Genomic DNA, 15,031 nt, shown 5'->3' on the forward strand with positions numbered 1-15,031 from the left:
CAGAGACAGAGGGCTGTGGGAAGGAGTGGTAGGGTATTTATGTGTCCCAAGTGCCATCTCAAAGCCACGGGGCCCACATAGTGTCCCCTGTCCTAAGAGGATGTCTCGCTCTCACTGGTGACTTCTTGGCAACTCTATCTTGCTGAAAGAGAGCTCCCAGCCTTGTGTGTCCTCTTGAGGCTCTCCCCAGGGCCCACGTTCAGATGCCATGCTGCTTATTGATGGTTCCACACCTACTGAGTGGGCTCTGGCTTGAGAAGCCTTTCTGAGAGAGGACCTAAGGGCAGTCACCTGCCCTATACACCTTTGTGTCTCAGCACCTGGCCTTAGGCCTGATATAGTGTGGGCACTCAAAACATCCCTGCCTGATGAAAAACTGAACCCCTCCCATCAGTGAAGGACAAAAGTAAAGGGGAAGAAAACTTAAAATGAATAAAAGGGTGATGTGTGGAAAAGGGAAAGGAAGAAGGCAGAGAAAGTCTTGGTAGCCCTCTGCGTGTGCCTCACGATCTTCACACCGTAATGGCAGTCTCCTGCTATTGTCAACAAGCCTGTGAGGTCACGAGACAGTCCTCTCTCCATACTCGGAGGAGGAAATGGAAGTTCCAGAGAGGTTAAGTGACTCTGCAATGTCTTCAAACTCCAGCTTCGTGCCCTCTCCAGACACAAGGTCCAAGCTGCGTGATGCCAGCCCCTGCTACTTATTGTCCACCTGCCCCACGAGCAATGTCAGGCCCCCACTCTGAGAGCTCAGCTCTCCCAAGCCTAGGCCTCTCTGCCTAGAGCAGAGACCGGTGGCACGGAGCCAGGGAGGGTTTCTCCCAGTGCCCGTGTGGAATGAGCACGGCCGGGTCCCCAAGGAGTGGGGGCACAAGGACGGGAAGCAGGACAGGGTGGGCAGCACGCTGAAGGCCTGTTTGCTCCTGGGCAACTGCTTGGTCTGAGACACAGGTGCCTCTGCTGAGTGGGACTGTGCCTCCTGAAATGGCTGTGCCTGGCCTAGAACTGGTCCCCCAGGGCCTGGTACGGCCTCATTCCCACCAGTCCCTGCCAGGGAACCGGGAGAGGATAATCACCGGTTTCTCCTCCCACAAAGATGTGATTCCCAGAGGCCACTCGCCTGCCGTGGGAAACCTTCTGGCTGAACGTGCATCCCTCAGCCCTGGGTCACAGACTCTCAGGACTCAAAGCCCATGTGGCAGGGAAGGAATCACAGTTCTCACAGCTCCAGGTCCCTCTTCTTTATTTAGGTCCGTCTCTGAGACTCCAGTCCCACTCAGGGCCATCACCGAGTTAACCAACCCCTCATGCTGCGGCTGTGGGCAGGAGAGACTCAGCAGCGTGGTTAGAAGTAGGGAAGGGTCTACTCCATGGGCGAGGCAGAGGCCAGCCACCAGCACTGAGGCTGCACCCATGGGCAGTTTCTCAGCGTCCCAGCCCCTGTTTCCCTGATGTTGAAGCTTTCACCCCAGGCTTGGGGATCTCAAGCACAAACTGAAGAAGGAAGGTGGCACCCACGTTGGTAGAAGGGCTGAGACCTCAGAGGGCAGAGATCATGGAAGTGGCTCTAGACAGGCAGACTGAAGACCTGAGTTAGACTCCCGGCTCTAGCACTTGCTCGAATGTGATGCTGTTCAATTTACCTATTCTACCTGGGTCTCAATTCCATCCTTTTAAAAATGGAGATAAGAAAATCTTCCTAACCTCCATTAAGACTAGCTATAAAGATTAAATGCAAAAGTACTCAGCAAGTGATCAATAAATGCTCATAAAATAAAGGTTGTAGAGGCACGATTACACACTTTCTGCATATGAAGAACAATGTCCTGTGTCCATAAAGAATTAAACTTCTTGGGAAAACAGGAGATTTCAGTTAGAAGTGAGAAAAAGCTTCTTGGCTGTTAGAATTACCAATTCTGTAGTCAACTTTAGGAAGGTCAAAGGGTTTTGGCCCTGGAAATATTCAAGAGAAAAGACAGGCAAATGTTTTATGTGGCGCTATTCACCTACCTGGATATTTGGGGGTCTCTTCTGGCTTAGAGAATTGGTGCTTTCCTAATAACTGCAGAGAATAATCCTGCAGTTGCTATGTCCAGATAACCGTTAGCCTACAAATCTCTGAATATCTTCTTTTTCTCTTGACTGACTTTTTTTTTTTAAATTATGGGCTATTCCCTCTGAAAGATAAATTGTTACAATCTTAAAATACTTCTAAGCTAGGCCCATCACTAATAAAGGAAATATTTACTCATTGCAAACTCATTCATTCATGCATGCAATTGCAACTGTGAACCATTCCTGTGCATAACACTGAATTATAGGAGTGAAATATGGCTTCCTACACCTGCCCCTTCCTGGTCGAACAGGGAGGATCCACAATGGATGTTTACCTTTTCCAGAGTGTCTGTCAGTTTTACAAGGAAGCAGAAGCTCTCTTTAGGGGGAAATTGAACTTGTAATTTACAATTTTAGCAACTGAATACCTGTGAGACCAGTTTAGCTGCTTTAGCTCAGCTTTCCCAGCTGCATGAGAATCCATTCAAACAGGTCCAGGCTCAAGGCTGGGGTCTGAAGAGGGGAGAGCCTCTGAGGTTTGTAAGCCTCAAATCAGGAAAACTCAAGGGAGCTAATGCCTAAAAACAAAGGAATCAAACCTTACTCTAACCCAGTGATTGAGGCAGGATTCTCATAGTCACACCAGCTGGCACTACCATCTCTGAAGCCTTTGGTCACAGAAGTAGCAACAGTAGCTGGAAGGAACTGCTCCATGATGTAGTATCTTGATGGAATTCTCTGTGAGCATCTTCTCTACCACATGGATCCCAAACTGTAACCCACTCCTGGTGCTCAGATCACTGCACTTTTTATTTGTATTGACTGAACAGATGAATGGCCAGGTTTGGAGGGTTCCATCCAGCTTTCTTGCATTCAGACATAAAAATGTCAGATTTTAGGAAGAATAATGGCTAAACCTTACTGTATGCCAGGCACTAAGTGCTTCAGAGATGCTGACTCATTTAACTCAACCAGCTTATGAAGTGGATACTGTTATTGTCATCATTCCCGTTTTACAGGCAAGGGAACAAGATGTTAAATAACTTGCCCTAAGTCACACGCTAAGTGCACAACCAGGATTTGAGCCAAGGTCATTTGGCCCCAGAGTCCGTGTGTTTAAGTGTCATGCTGGGCTGCCTCCCTGAAAAACAGGCTGTGTTCTGGTATTGAAAATATTCAGGGACATAGACAGTCACCCATGATAGAATCTATCACCCCGAAAGTCAAAAAGCTGTCCTTGGATCTAGATGAATCTTCTCCAGCTTTAATGTAAACCATACTTATCAACGTATTGTATGAATGGTTTTTAAGATTTCCTTGCTCCTCTGTAGATACAAACATTTCATATTCTTGAAAATGGGTGTTAAGTTACACTTTTGACTTCTCTTGTTTACGTAAAAACTGCAGTCCATTTGATTTTTCTTGTAGAACTCAATTTTGTTTTTTCAATCTTTTTCTTTTCATCTCTAAACCTGCTCTAGAATATAGAGTAGGAATGTAATATATATGTTCTTGTATGTAATATCCTTCTTTATAAATCCCAACGTTATGTTGGTTTTTCCCATCAGAAAATGACAGCACTGTGTTGTATATTCAGCTTGTAGCCCTGACCACAGATCTTGCCCCTATACAACATTGTGCCTGGACAGTCTCTCCTTATCCTTTATGCACCTCAAGTTCACTTTCTACTTGCATTTGGGTCTGTGCTGTTGAATTTCATCCCATTTGTGAATTTCAGATTTGTCAAGGAAGGTCACTTTTACATTTGACTCTCTCTCGTCTTTCAGAGTCCTGGCAATGTCACCTCATTTATCATTCCTTTCTTCTCTGCAGCTGGAAACAGCAACTGAAGTTGTTTGGGTGGAATTTCCCCTCGTGGTCTGTGTATTATGATCCCTAAGTCTACAGATCATCAAGGTGGCACCGTATTTTCCTCTCCTGTGACACGGTCATGTACCCAGAGGAGGAGCCATAGTGTTCACACACTGCACCAGTGACACTCTGGAGGGGCTTGACCTTCTCAGCCACACCCACAGGCAGCAAGGCTAGGACCCCTACCCCCCCCTCCACCCGGATCCCTGCAGTGACAGATAAATGAACTCTAAAGCATTGGGCCATGTCAATTTTAGGTGTCTGACCTATAATCTCATTTGTAATACAGTTATGAGCAGAGGTTGAAAAACCACCTAGAGCAAACCTGCATCTTTGCAGGAAGGGGCTGCAGGACACAAAGACCCTCTTCTCCACTAGAGGTCGCTCTGCTCTCCAGGTAATAAGGCCTAGGGGGGCTAGATCTGAGTCTTCAGTGCGAGCTAGCAACACTTAAAGTGACTACACAGACCCAAAGCAGCGCTGCTAAGAATAGTATGCATTTTTCCTGGAATGGATTAGTGATAAGGAAGTGTGCAGAAAAACCTTTACCAAGAGTCTGAAATAGTCAAACAAAGGCTAACGTGCCTGGAGAGAGGAGAGGCTCGTCAGAGGCCACAGAAAGGAGCTTAAGTTTGCTAGGACTCTGGGCAAAAGAAAAACTTTGTAAACAAAAGGCAGTTACCACACTGAATTCCCAAGCAGTTGGGGAGTTGCTTGTATTAAAGGTATAAATTTCAGCCCCAAAATTCAGCTATGCAAGAAATGTAACTTTATTGTTTAGAACCGAACCTAAATTTTCTTTTTTTGAGCTGTATGCCACTCAGTGGTAGAAACTGGGTCTGACAATTAGGGGTCCCCCACACCCACTGGGGGCCTTACATCTGGTAGGCGTCATCGTCATCCGTCTACACTGGCATCTGCAAAGAAGTCTGTCATTCTGTGCGACATCTGGCCCTTGCTGCAAGCAGGTTACCGCTGGTCCTGTTCATCCCAGCTGCAGGACTGCTTCCCGTCAGCCTTCCCTCTCAGCTTGTCTATATTCCTCAGAACCACAGACACCTGGTGGGGCCTTCTGACAGGCTGTTTTGCCCTAGGCCTCCTGAACTGAGGGATTCTCTAAGGGATTCCGGGTCTTTCCATTTTCCTGAGTTTCATTCTGCAACAAAGCATGGGTCTCTTATACCCTGGGATTCCCTGAAACTATGGAGATTATGTATGTGGACACACGTGCACACATAACTTGTGCTCCTGAACATGCACACGTGTACACACACACACACACACACACACACACGCACACATACACACAGAGGCACAGAGTTTATTCTCAGGAACTTGCAGGATCTCAGCTCTTTTCTCTGTTCCTAGCTGGGGTGGGGCAGTGGCGCTGTGGGTTGAGAGTATGCTATCTCTTACTAAACATTCTCCTAAATTTTTTGCCTATGGCAAAACTTGTGTGCTCCCAGTCCTTCAAGGTTTAGGCTTGTGAGGCTAAAAAGCTTGTGTTCTTGAGGCTTATATGGCCTGTCTTTGCTTTTCTTATGAATCATCCCTCCCCTGGGGGCAATGAAGGCTGCTGCCTAAATAGAGGGAGGGCACTGCATTCAAGGAAACAGCATTTACTATCTCAAAGCTGTGAAACCAACTGTAAATCACAAGCTCACTAAGTCTGAAGGTTTTAGGAATCCCGGGTCATAGAAGACTAAGGGTCCAGGCTTAAATGTTCTTGGTCCATAGAGCAAATGTTATGGGGATCTCTGAGGACTAGCAAATTATCTGTTTTAAGAGATGGCACAGGATCCATGAGGACAGGCAGGGGTTCTCTGTTCTGGCACTGACATTTCTGACCCAAGACTGGTCAGTTTTCACATACAGATGAACAAAGGGAGCTTGGCTTTCAGTTAAAAACCAGCCAGTTCCCCATGAACTTTTAATCCTTTGTTCAAATTTTTTATTGTTTCCTTTGTATAAGCTGCTTTGTGGCTGGAGCTCTCCTCTGACTCATTTTATAGAATAATCCTGTAATCGAGGGTATATACCAAATGGCTTAAGAAATCTTTTGGAAAAACTGCACTCGGCTCTCCATGTTAGAAGCCAGGTGTGTGCAGGGGTTGCTCAACCTTCTCGAATCCTGCTTCAGATGGCTACGAATTCCTGGAGATACTGAAACAGGTTGCCCGAGACAACACTGACAACCCTGACCTGAGCATCCTGTGGATCGACCCAGATGACTTTCCTCTGGTGAGTGGTTCCGGCCAGGGCCCTGCCCTGGTTCACCTCCACAGCCCCATGTTTGTGTTTAGTATAAGGCCCTCACACATCAAGGAGGAGGTGAAATAGGTAGGAGCACTTGAAGAAACCCAGTGACCACCTCCATCCAGTATGAGAGATCTTGGCCTTAGGGGCAGCATTGAACTTGGGGCCTGGTGTTGACACTGAAATGGCTAGACTTACTGTTCTCACTTCCTGGAGACCCAGGGTTGGAGACCCTTTTGTGGGGGGGGGAGTGGCAGAGACACCCAAGTGAGTGGGGTGAATTCCTTCTGCAGCAGCTCCATAGCTTCCCCTCACCCCACCACTGCCCCTCCCTAGAACCCCTTTTATTTCCTGGGTGGGACCCTCACTTAGAGGCAACCTGAATTACTAAATACTAAAAATCAGAGATGCTCATTTTTCATAGAGTTAAGAACTTTGTGGAGAGAAGGAGGAACCTCTTTGAGGGCAGAGAGCATGCCTGTCTTGTTCACCATATTCTCCTAGGACTTAGTATAGTGTTGAATGTGTAAGAACTTTGAAATCCAAACTGTTGTGAGTGTTAGTGATCCATGGCCAGAAAGCTTTGATTATGCTTAGTTTTAAAAAGAATAAACAGAATTTGCACAATACATGAATTGAAGCCAGTGGTAAAGATAATGAAGTTAGCTAATACACTCTACTGTGAGTCTGGAACTAACATAAGTTCTTTACACACATCATCACAGCTAATCCTCTCAACAACCCCATAAAGTAGGTACTATTATAACCTCTATCACACAGATGAAAAAATGATAGCTGGAGAGGCTAAAGCTAATAAGTAGTAGGTGTGATATTTCAACCTAGGTCTATGTGATACCAAAACTTGGTCTATCTAGTGACTGCTTTAGGTGAGAGCAAACTGCTTGTAATCAGTACAAGTTTAATTATCATTGGACTATCAATTATAACTTTATATTCTGGGAATTATCATTAGTTGCATAGGTCATGACTGATGATACTGTGATTAAGTAGAGAAAAATAGAGAGATTTTAGTGATCTCAAGGATCCTGAAACCTGATCCTACCTAGAGGATGGGTGAATCAAAGGCAGAGACTTCCCTGACCCTTGAGACCAATGTCATCACACTGGGTAATTATAACAACCTCATGGCCATGTAAGACTGCATACAGCACAGCTTTGTTTATTTAGCTTCTGCCTGTTTGTATTTCTAGTTTATTTGACTGTTTTGTTATGCAAGCTTGCAGATGGTCTGCAGTTCTCCTGGCCAGTTCTATATGTTTTTGCCTTGGTTTTTGCAAAGAAGAAAACTTCAGATTATTCTGATTCCCAGTTTCCTGAATGTCCCGTGTTCCCATTAGGCCATATATTTTCCAGGAAGACTTTCCTTCACTGATTGTCTACCTCCATTTTCTTAACCCTGTCACCTCTTGCTCCTTTAGTCCTGCCCCAGTTGGAGATTTGTCCACATGGAGCCCATGCCTGCCTGAATGAAGAAGCCCTCTTCTTACTTGTGTGTCAATTTAGGGCACATCATGGCTTCCCCAGCCATCTCATGTAGCAAAATGGCATAAGATATGGGATTTTTAAAATGGGACATTGAAAGAGAAGTGTAAGGAAATGGCTCTGTAAACTATGAAAGAGCCACAAGAAATTTGGGAATCAACATTGGACTATCTCTGTAACATTCTTCCTTACAGCTGTAGAAGCTTATATATTACATGTTTTCATAGTTTGTGTTATGACATCTTTTATTTAATGTTTTAAATTTAAAGTGCTTGAGGGCTGGGGCCAAGTCTTCAATTTCTTAAGTGCCCCCAGCTGTTTCGGAGCCCTTTAACCAATGGTGACCTGGTTACTGTGATGGGAGGCTGGGTGGGTCCAGCCACACAAAGTGGCTTTAACAGGGATCGCCTCCTGCCTGCTGTCTAATCTTATTTTTTGTTGCTGCAGCTTGTTGCCTACTGGGAGAAGACCTTCAAGATTGACCTATTCAGGCCACAGATTGGGGTGGTGAATGTGACAGATGTGAGTGTCCCCCATGAAGGCTTGCTCAGGCACACTCAGCCTGCCCCTGTCGTCTGCTCTGCAGCCTAGATTGTGGGATAGTCCATAGGAGTCCAGCTCCTTCAGAAATGAGCAAGACTTTTGGTCCTGCCTGAGCTCAGGAAACTTGCCACGGTGGCCTTGGCCTGGTTTCTGAGCCAGTCCCAATCTGTGGTTCCATGGCTTTCTTCCATGGGCACATCTCCTTGCTATGGGACTGGCCTGACCTGACTCACTGATTGAGAACTTTCCACCTAAGTAAACTCCCCGATAGCCAAACAAGGTCTGGGACAAAGGTCTCTTCATACAAGAGAATCCATACCTGGAGCTGTCATTGCACGATGGGTGATGGAGAGGTTGTAGCCCAGAAGCCCAGGCAGGCTACCACCCCTCGGCCAGGAGGCCGGGCTTATAAAAGGGAAGGAAGAAAATCATGTGTCAAGGGATTCTCCTCACAATTCAGTCACCGCTGAGCTGCGGGTGGGACAGGCCAGTAGGTGCACTGGTAGATCATGAGGAATTTCAGACCTCAGTCCAGACATTTGATACAACTCCACCATAACAAAACAGAAATAGCTACAGATACATGATGATGACAATGATGATGATGATCATAGAGGATCATTAGAGCCGTAATTAATTGCGGTGGGATCTCTTGGGAATGGGGCCAGTTAGCAATGTCCTTTTGCCCTGTTGGTAGGTGTTCAGTCACCTAGGAAACTCTACATTTATTTATTTTGTAAACCTCTTTTAAAATTAATAATAATAATAATTTTAAAAATATGCTCAAATTTAAAACATTTTAAAATGGAACAGTAGGATAGATGGCAAAGAGGGAAAGTATTTCCCACTGGCCTGAACCAATCCCTGGTCTCTTTCCCTGGGGGAACCATTGGCGGGTGGGTGTCTTAACAGAAACTCCATACGTATACTCCATTGGGTAACAGAATACACATTTCCTTTTCTGTTACACAAATAGAACTCTACACACACCATTCTGCAACTTGGCATTTCCATTTAACAATGTGTACGTTCCTGATAAGTGTAAGAGAACTAAAGGCCCATTCAGCACAACTACTTGGAACTCTCTGGTCCGGCTCAGCCTTCATGCACGCACTCACTCACTCCTTCTGTCCCTCACTGCAGGCTGACAGTGTCTGGATGGATATTCCAGATGACGATGACCTGCCCACAGCTGAGGAGCTGGAAGACTGGATTGAGGATGTGCTTTCTGGAAAGATAAACACTGAAGACGATGACAATGAAGATGAAGATGATGATGATGACAATGATGATGATGACAATGATAATTCTGATGAAGAGGATAATGATGACAGTGATGATGAGGATGAATAGCCTCAACTCCAGATGATTCTGGTGAAAACAAAATCACAGCTACCCACTACCATACAGATAATCGCACAAGGCGGAGGCAAGCAGCCCTGCCCCACGCCCAGCCAGCTCCTTTTCCTTTTCCATCAGCTCTTTTCCCTCTCCCTTCTCATCAGAAGCTGTACCATTCAGCACATGCCTTTCCATATCCAGCAGTCCCCGCAGCAGGGACAGGAGGGGAATTATTCCCATGTTGACTGTCTTGACTGTCACGGAACAGCTCTTGCTCTTTGCCATACCATCAGGGGTCGTGGCAGTGCTGGAATCTAGCAGCCTGGGGAGAACAATCCCCTAACACAAGTTTACTTGTTGCCTTTGGCTATGACAGTAACAGAATTGGCAGCTTGCTAACTCACAAGCATGGATTGAGCTTATAACCAGAGCCCAGGGAAGACGCACGAGTAATCAGTTTAGCCCCCCTACACCTAGAACGTCAGTGGGCATCCGTTCTCAAGCCAAGAGGATCTCTCTGAGGGAAACAAATGTATAAATCAGCTGCTCTAGGCTCTATTAAAATTATTATTTCAAATGTGGGTCAGACCATTAAGAACTCAGAGCCAAGCCTTGAATGGCTATTGAAAGGCCTTGACGCATGTGTACAGGTGTCGCCATTATTTCTAGTATATTGGGGTACTGGGATGGGAGGTTAATTTGCTCTCTGAACTTTTCTCTAGGTGGCAAGTCTCACGTAATTCATCAGTGGCGGGGGTGGGGGGGCGAGGGGCGTGGATTGGGAGGTGAGAAACTGGAAGGATTAAAGGTTTTAAATTTTTCCGATGGGTTCATGCCTCTGATGAGGTCAGCTGGCTGCCTGGCCTGCGGTTGGGATCTGAATACCCCTTCTCTGTTGCTGCTAGTGAGACTTCCCACTTAGAGTAAAGGTTGCTTTATCCAGCGGTCAATTAACTCTCCATTCATTAGCTGACCCCCACAGCTGACCAGGGCAACGATAATTGGAGTTCATAACGATGCCCCGAAGCACTGGAAAAAAAAAATCCCAAAGTGCCTTCTGAGCTGTCTAAAGTTATGTTGTGCTTGGTAGTTTTAGCGTTAAGTGTGCAGTATAAAGTTCTAATTTATTTTCTCAATCTTTTAACACATGTGTAAGACACTGGGAAATTTTTTTGAAAATAGAACAATCCTTTTGTGGAATAGTAGCTAACTAACTCTGTCATTAAACTCGTATTTTGAAAATATTGAGACTATCTTGATTTTTCTGATCCTGCTCATTCTCACCCGGCTCCGGTCCTACCTCTCTAAACCTTCCGTGTTTTCTGTTCTGGTTCCTCTTCCTCTGCCTGCCCCTCAAGTGATGGTGTTTCACAGCATCTCTCAACTCTATACTCATCCATGGCAATATCATCATGCCCATCAACTACCACCTGTGTGCTCATGACCTCCAAATATGGGTCTCTAACCTTGACCTCTCGCCTTAGTTTCAGACCCACTCATTCAACTGCTTCTGAACATCTTGACCTGGACGTGGTACAAGCACTTCAATCTCAACACAACAAAACCTGAACTCATTACCTTCTCCCCTAAACTTCTCCTCCTCTCCATGGAGTCCCAGTTTGGATGGGACTGATCCATCCCATTGTCTGGGTGACCTGAAGGTGCCCCTTTCCCTCTGCTCCCATGGCATTTTGTTCATATCCTGGACCATAGTACTTATCATTTAAATTATAACATATATTTGCATGTCTGTTGTTTCACTAAATTGTAACCTTTTTAGAGGCAAGGAATTTATTTACCTTTGTATCCCAGCACTTAGCTCTTTGCCCATCACAAAGTAAATACTCCTTTATTGCGTCGACCGATAAATAATTGATTAAGCAGAATACCTATACTGTAATTCCCTAGCACTGTTGGATAACAGAGCTTACAGGGTATATTAGTAGGGTTTACTTGTACAGATATAAATTGTACACATTTTGGCTAGTGGCTCAAAGAAACAGAGCTTATCAACAATCTATACAATGAATATCTTCAAGTCAATTTCTTTCACTGATTCCTGTCCAGGCAACAGATAAGAATTTGTGTGTTATCAGCATTCTGTGCAGGTTAAGGATAGCTGAATCCAGCAGAAGGCAAGCTTTAACATTTCTTTGTCAAACAATCAAGTTCCCTTTAAATAGTTCTATCTAAAATAAGTCGATAATTTAAATTAAATTACCAAGCCACTCACAAAACCAATTCAATATTCACTAGCCCCCAAATCCAGGGTCTGACACTTTTCTCCTTCATAAAGATTTTTTCACTTGCTGGTTTATTCAAAAGGTCTGTTTCATCTCCAACTTTTAGAGCCTAAGGATTTCATTTTTTTTTTTTTTTTTTTTTGAGACAGAGTCTCACTTTGTTGCCCAGGCTAGAGTGAGTGCCGTGGCGTCAGCTTGGCTCACAGCAACCTCAGACTCCTGAGCTCAAGCGATCCTCCTGCCTCAGCCTCCCGAGTAGCTGGGACTACAGGCATGTGCCACCATGCCCGGCTAATTTTTTCTATATATATTTTTAGCTGTCCATATAATTTCTTTCTATTTTTTAGTAGAGATGGGGTCTCGCTCTTGCTCAGGCTGGTCTCGAACTCCTGAGCTCAAACGATCCGCCCACCTCAGCCTCCCAGAGAGGATTTCATTTTTAATTATCTGTTCATTTAAAATATTTTCTTCACCATAAAATGATTGACAACCAGTAGTTTTTGTTATAATGGTAACTCTACTTTCCCAGTCTATCATTATAATTGTCCTGGATTTCATAGAAATATGACAGGTTGTCTTAAAAGGGTATCAAAATCATGCAAGACAGAAAACGTGTCCTAAAAAGTAAACAACTTTTTAGATTGAAATAATCACACGGAAGAAAATAAGCAACATACAATTTGGGATTTCAATTTATTTTGCAAGTTTACGGTATAAAAAATGTAATGTGTAAGATGTTTTACAGTGATTTGGGATGGGGGAGGGCTATAACTGGAGGACCCAGAGGGGAACAAAATAACTTGGATGACAGGTACGCTGTGTCTGTCAGTGACACTCACATTGTTACTGCCATCACAATGAGAAGAGGTTTCATAGCATAAACTTTATGAATTGAGTAAACAGATTTGTGCAGACGGTTGCAGGGAGCATAATTCATTCATTTACACATTGAGAAATGTCTCGATAGCACCCACCACCCAGTTGATGCAGTAACTCACACCACCCAGCTTTGTCATACACCTGTGGTGACCATGAGCACAGGCTGGCTGCCAAAACTGCCCCTCCTAGTTACAAAGTACGGTATTAACTGATTGGAAAGAACATAAAAGATCCCTGGCCACGTTTCTGCAGTTATAACTATCAGATAGAGACAGATGGTTTCATCGCTGAATTTTCCATATTGATGCTGGATTTGAAATCCAGAAATATAAAGTCCTTCTAAAAAAAGCATTTGTCGAATAATCTTCTCTCAAGTAAGATCTGGCCGAGGCCTCTCTGATCCCCTTGCTGGCATGTTTGTTGAGGAAGGGGTCATTCACAAGGTGAGTTAAATTCATCACCTCAGTGAGCCAGTATCTACCCCTACCCTCATGCTTGCTGCTGTCCTGCACTCTATGCAATAGTTATACTCATGAAGGACTGCTTGGAAATCAAATCTGGTTAATCATGACATAATTTAGGGGTCCCAGATGAGTTTGCCATTTAATTAAAGCCTACAGTGAATCCATTGTAAAAATAAGAAATTATCACCAAAGTTTAGATTTTTGTGTTCCTTTTTTTAAAGACTCATGATCAACACTAAGTGAATATTCCACTACTTCTGTAACTAACAGGCGCTAATGAAAAGCAACTGTCACATCCTTCTACCTGGCCCTAGATAGATGATGATGTGCAAATGTCTAAATTTCCTACAACTTTTGTTGAACTAACCTTGTCACCTGCAGATCAGACGCCTGAGTCCCATCACTGATTCCCTGACCAACAGTCTCTGGTCCTCACAGATGAGGCCTTTCTGGGGTTTAAACATTCCTAAGTGATGAGCAACTTCACAATGAAAGCCCCTGCCCACAGTGAAAACTCAGATAAACATAACACATACAAAACCAGACATCTGTACATTCAAATGTTACCCAAATATTATTTCAGTGCCAAAATAAGTGCCAAAGACACTCCAAAGATAAAAGCCTGGGGTTTGTCACATTTGTCCCTGAAGCTTAAATAAAGTGTCTTTATTCCACTAAGATAAGGACAAAACACTGATATTTTTAAGCTGAGAAAGACATACATTGCAGGCTCTTGGTGCCGTATTGAAATAACTTTTCACTGTCTGCATCAGGTTTTAGGAATCTATAGTTTTCTTAAAGAGACTCTAAAACAACCCATTACAGAGATTTATTTTACAGGTGAAACAAAACAAATCGGGTTATGTAGAAATCGGACAGAACCCAGTAAAAAGGGACTCACAGAGCCCCCAAATCTAATTTTATTCAGTAGTTTTACATTTCTTAACCCACCCTTTGAAAGTTCCTCTCAATTCCCAATGAGAAGCAATGCTGAAAGGCGTGAGCACCATCTTCCCTTCCTGTTCTCCACTGAAAGCAAACAGCAGGGCAGAAAAAGATAGTTCGTGCCCAACTGAATCAAAACTTACAGACACGGGAATAGCAAAAAACGGTGTTTTCAGAATCCTATTTTATGTCTGTTCTGTCGAGTCTTGAGGGCAAGTGTGGAGAAGACAGTGGGACGCACACTGCCTGCTGAGAACGCTGATGGCCAGGGACTCCAGCTCCAAACCTCCCCAGGCTGGGCCTACAGACAGCCCCTCTCTCACCCCAACCAGGGTAAGCAGTTGGAGCTTAATGTTGCAATAGCACCCGGAAGAAGCCAGGCCGAGCCGCTGCACGTCTCCCTGTGCCCAAGGTGCACATCTTGCCCAAGCCAACAGGGTGGGGGTGGGAGGTGGGTGAGACAAAAGCAAAAGTGGCTGCCGGGAATAATGGTGCCTTATCTTGCAGCAGGTGCAACAGTGGCAGGACTGAGTTTTCCTGGGGGAAGAGGATTCTCAAGTTTTTCCATTGAATATCCTGACAAATCTGCCAGCACGGTGGGGAAACTTCCCAAGGGACCACATGGTGTAAACCCAAAGTGAAAGAGGTCCCACCTCCCAGTGAACCCCCAACCCCAGGTTTTGATTCAAGGTTGTCTCTAGGTCCCTCCTCCTCCACACCCAGAAATGCCAAATCATTTGGATCATACTTCAAGGTATAGTAGACTGAGGGACTGGAATCAACCAAACACCTCGTTTGAAATTCCATTTACCAGCCATGAGACCTTGGGCAAATCTCTGCCTCTCTGATTTTCCTTTTACTCACTTGTAAAACTGAGATAACTCCTACCTTAGAAGAATGTGGGCTTAGCAAGGCTGTGTATCTGATATA

General features: G+C 44.6%; 1 protein-coding gene across 1 annotated transcript in view; it reads left to right on the forward strand.

Moving 5' to 3' along the window:
• CASQ2 (calsequestrin 2) overlaps positions 1-10,814 on the forward strand; it is a 62,720-nt gene extending 51,906 nt beyond the window's left edge. Inside the window, exons 9-11 of the mRNA XM_069478927.1 lie at positions 6,068-6,168; positions 8,134-8,208; positions 9,373-10,814. Of these exons, the coding sequence (XP_069335028.1) occupies positions 6,068-6,168; positions 8,134-8,208; positions 9,373-9,582 (386 nt within the window). The 3' untranslated portion in view covers positions 9,583-10,814. The remainder of the gene's footprint in view (positions 1-6,067; positions 6,169-8,133; positions 8,209-9,372) is intronic.
• Positions 10,815-15,031: the final 4,217 nt, after the last annotated feature.

Source organism: Eulemur rufifrons, chromosome 8 (genome assembly GCF_041146395.1).
Source record: "Eulemur rufifrons isolate Redbay chromosome 8, OSU_ERuf_1, whole genome shotgun sequence".
NCBI lineage: Eukaryota > Metazoa > Chordata > Mammalia > Primates > Lemuridae > Eulemur > Eulemur rufifrons.